This window comes from Triticum urartu, chromosome 5 (assembly GCF_003073215.2).
Source record: "Triticum urartu cultivar G1812 chromosome 5, Tu2.1, whole genome shotgun sequence".
Lineage (NCBI taxonomy): Eukaryota > Viridiplantae > Streptophyta > Magnoliopsida > Poales > Poaceae > Triticum > Triticum urartu.
The window spans coordinates 52,118,581-52,121,132 of record NC_053026.1 but is presented as its reverse complement, the minus strand read 5'-3'; the positions used below and the strand labels follow the sequence as shown (position 1 = coordinate 52,121,132).

General features: G+C 42.2%; 1 protein-coding gene across 1 annotated transcript; it reads right to left on the bottom strand.

Annotated features, from left to right (window-relative positions):
• Positions 1-458: 458 nt before the first annotated feature.
• LOC125507843 (glutathione S-transferase Z1-like) lies at positions 459-2,503 on the bottom strand (the record flags this gene model as incomplete). The annotated part of the gene is given in 7 exon segments (XM_048672365.1): positions 459-739; positions 828-887; positions 1,168-1,229; positions 1,475-1,550; positions 1,761-1,814; positions 2,245-2,316; positions 2,418-2,503. Coding segments are annotated over 7 exon segments (515 nt in total), but the record flags the coding sequence as incomplete, so codon positions are not given.
• Between the last annotated feature and the right edge of the window lie 49 nt (positions 2,504-2,552).

Genomic DNA, 2,552 nt, shown 5'->3' with positions numbered 1-2,552 from the left:
TTCGTAGCCATTGAAGCCCGTCTTTGATAACTGAAGATAGGACAGCAGTTGACGCTCCGCCGGTGAGGGTTTTTTCTTCTCCAAACAGGCTTTCGCACGCTTTATAGATAAAAGCCACCACGTCTAAGAGAAAGTAAAGATAGTATTAATCCTGCTGGGGCAACAACATAAACATGCCTTCAAAAGTAAAAAAAAGAAAGAAAGAAAAAAGGCCGCCAAGTAACTGACAGATCAGTGGCTATGCGACCAAGCAAGGCGGCGTGCTGCCGCAACCCGCAATCATCCCCGCCATCATGCTGTCAAGCCGCTCCCTATCCCGCTGCCTAGAGAACGGGTGCCAAAGCTGCAAAAAGGCCAACTGAAATGTCCTGCAGGTTCTTTCTTAAGAAGTGACAATTGAAATGTAAGCCACTGATGTTTCATCTTGTTGCTATTTCACGTAAGTCCAGAATTCCAGATATCCAAAGGCTAGTGATCACAATTATTTCACTGTTTTGATACAGACTACAGTAGTTACTTTACACTTGGTGCAGGAAGTTCTGTGCTTATTGTTACAGAGTTTGAAGTAACGGGACAGGACACACACAGGTACAGACAAAGCAGTGAGAACTACTGATTCACCCCCGGCCTATGTCTAGGCAGAGGAAGGGGCATCCGGCTGCCGGTCAGGGAGCGCAGCTTCAAATGCAGGGTGTGTCATATATTGATCGTAGAGCCTCGCGAGGGTGGGATAGTTCGACTGCGGCAAGCGCAATCATGTTCCGTTAGTTCATCAAAGATAGTGACAAGTATAGTTGTGGACTTGATAGTAAGTGAAAGTGCAGTACCATGTCGATTTGATAACGAGTCACCGCAGCAAAAATCTGGGGTGCAAGGAATACATCTGCCTGCATGTAAATAGGATGCGGCAGTTAGCTACTTAGCTGAGTCGACTCGGGGTAGTTTACACTTGCAATGGTAGTTGTTGCCCTAGGATTGTTGAAATATGAATTCTATTTCATTTCCCGGGAGGAACTAGACTACAGTTACTTTCAAGGGACAAGGGACACCTATTAATACAACAATAGATGAATCTACAGCAGAGAAAATTCATTCCAGATAATGATGTTCTTTGGTGTTCAACAGAAGAAAATAAAGAGATAGAAAATAGTAGGGTAGCATACGAACCAGTTGGACTTCATCTCCCATAGCAAACTTCCCAGCACAGCCTTTGATCATGTTCTCAACAGCTGAACCGTTGGGGGTGAAAGTGAGCACATAGTTGCATAATGAGAAAGCAGACAGAGGCAGGGAAACACCAAGTGTAAATGCAGGATAAGAAGTTCTAAAGGAAATAATGTGAGTTTCTCAAAACATGCAAGATCACTGAATTACTTGGTGAGCAGTATTTCCAAAGCAAATTTTCTGGATGGAAGTAATGCTGCAAATATAGCAGTTATAACCAAGAAAGAAGGGACATGTCTGTGAAGACAACCTGTGAAACCTCTATCAATCTGTTGTTTGACCCACGGGATGCTCTCCCCTGTTCCAACTTTTTGCTCGATAAATCTCTGTAGACAAATGAGCAATAAAACACAACAGCAAGTTAAGTATCTGTGCAATTTATAAGCATAAGCTATCTAAATATAGAGTCAACTAGTATTGCACAGCACACATGGGTAGCCGTCCCTCTATGGGCCTCAGGTGCACTGGCAATCAGATTTTAGATATAGAACACACAGTGGTCGTCATATGCTTAGTAATGCATAGTCGGTACTTACCACCAAGGTGAGATTGTGAAGAGGTTGAATACCAGAACACACAATGCTTGCTATCTGCGATAAAAGTTAGTAGAGGAACATCCACATTAGTATTATGAATTCGTGACAGAAGAAAAAGCTGAACGTATACAGTAAGTATTTTGTAGATTATAGTTGGACCTGATTATATATATGTTCCCTTTGCTCAGAGCGGGTCAGATAAAGTAGATTCAGAAACTTTCTTGCTGTTATTTATTGTGTACTTTCTGCTATGCTTTGATAACATGAATCTGAGGATGGATTTTTTGGTGGGTCAGATTAAATAGAATACTAACTAACCTGTAAGCAAACTGTAGAACGATTGAGAAAACAGATCAAAGAGACAATAAATAACAGTTACTACACGATTGACTCCACATATGGAAGATACAAATTACTACTACTGGGATTAAAGCATGAAATACTTCTGGCTGACCATGATGAGTTAAAGGTTATCATCAATTACCTGGATATTCAGGGCCTTCTTTTTAAGGTCTTGGGGCAAAAGAGGGCGCTGAGGGTACTTGTCCTCCAAATACTGTAAAAGTCACAACAAAGCAAGTGGTTGATAACTGATAAGAGAATGGTGCTGCGTAGGAGGAACACACGATTTGGAGACCCTGGGAAAGAGTGACTTGCCAATGCTATTGCGTAAGAGTCGCCGATTACTGCGTCGCCGTCGACCAAGGCAGGGACGAACTTCATAGGATTAAGCTTCATGAACTCTGCCACCCACAAAATAAGATAAATGAACCTAGTGAGTGGCAGGTATAC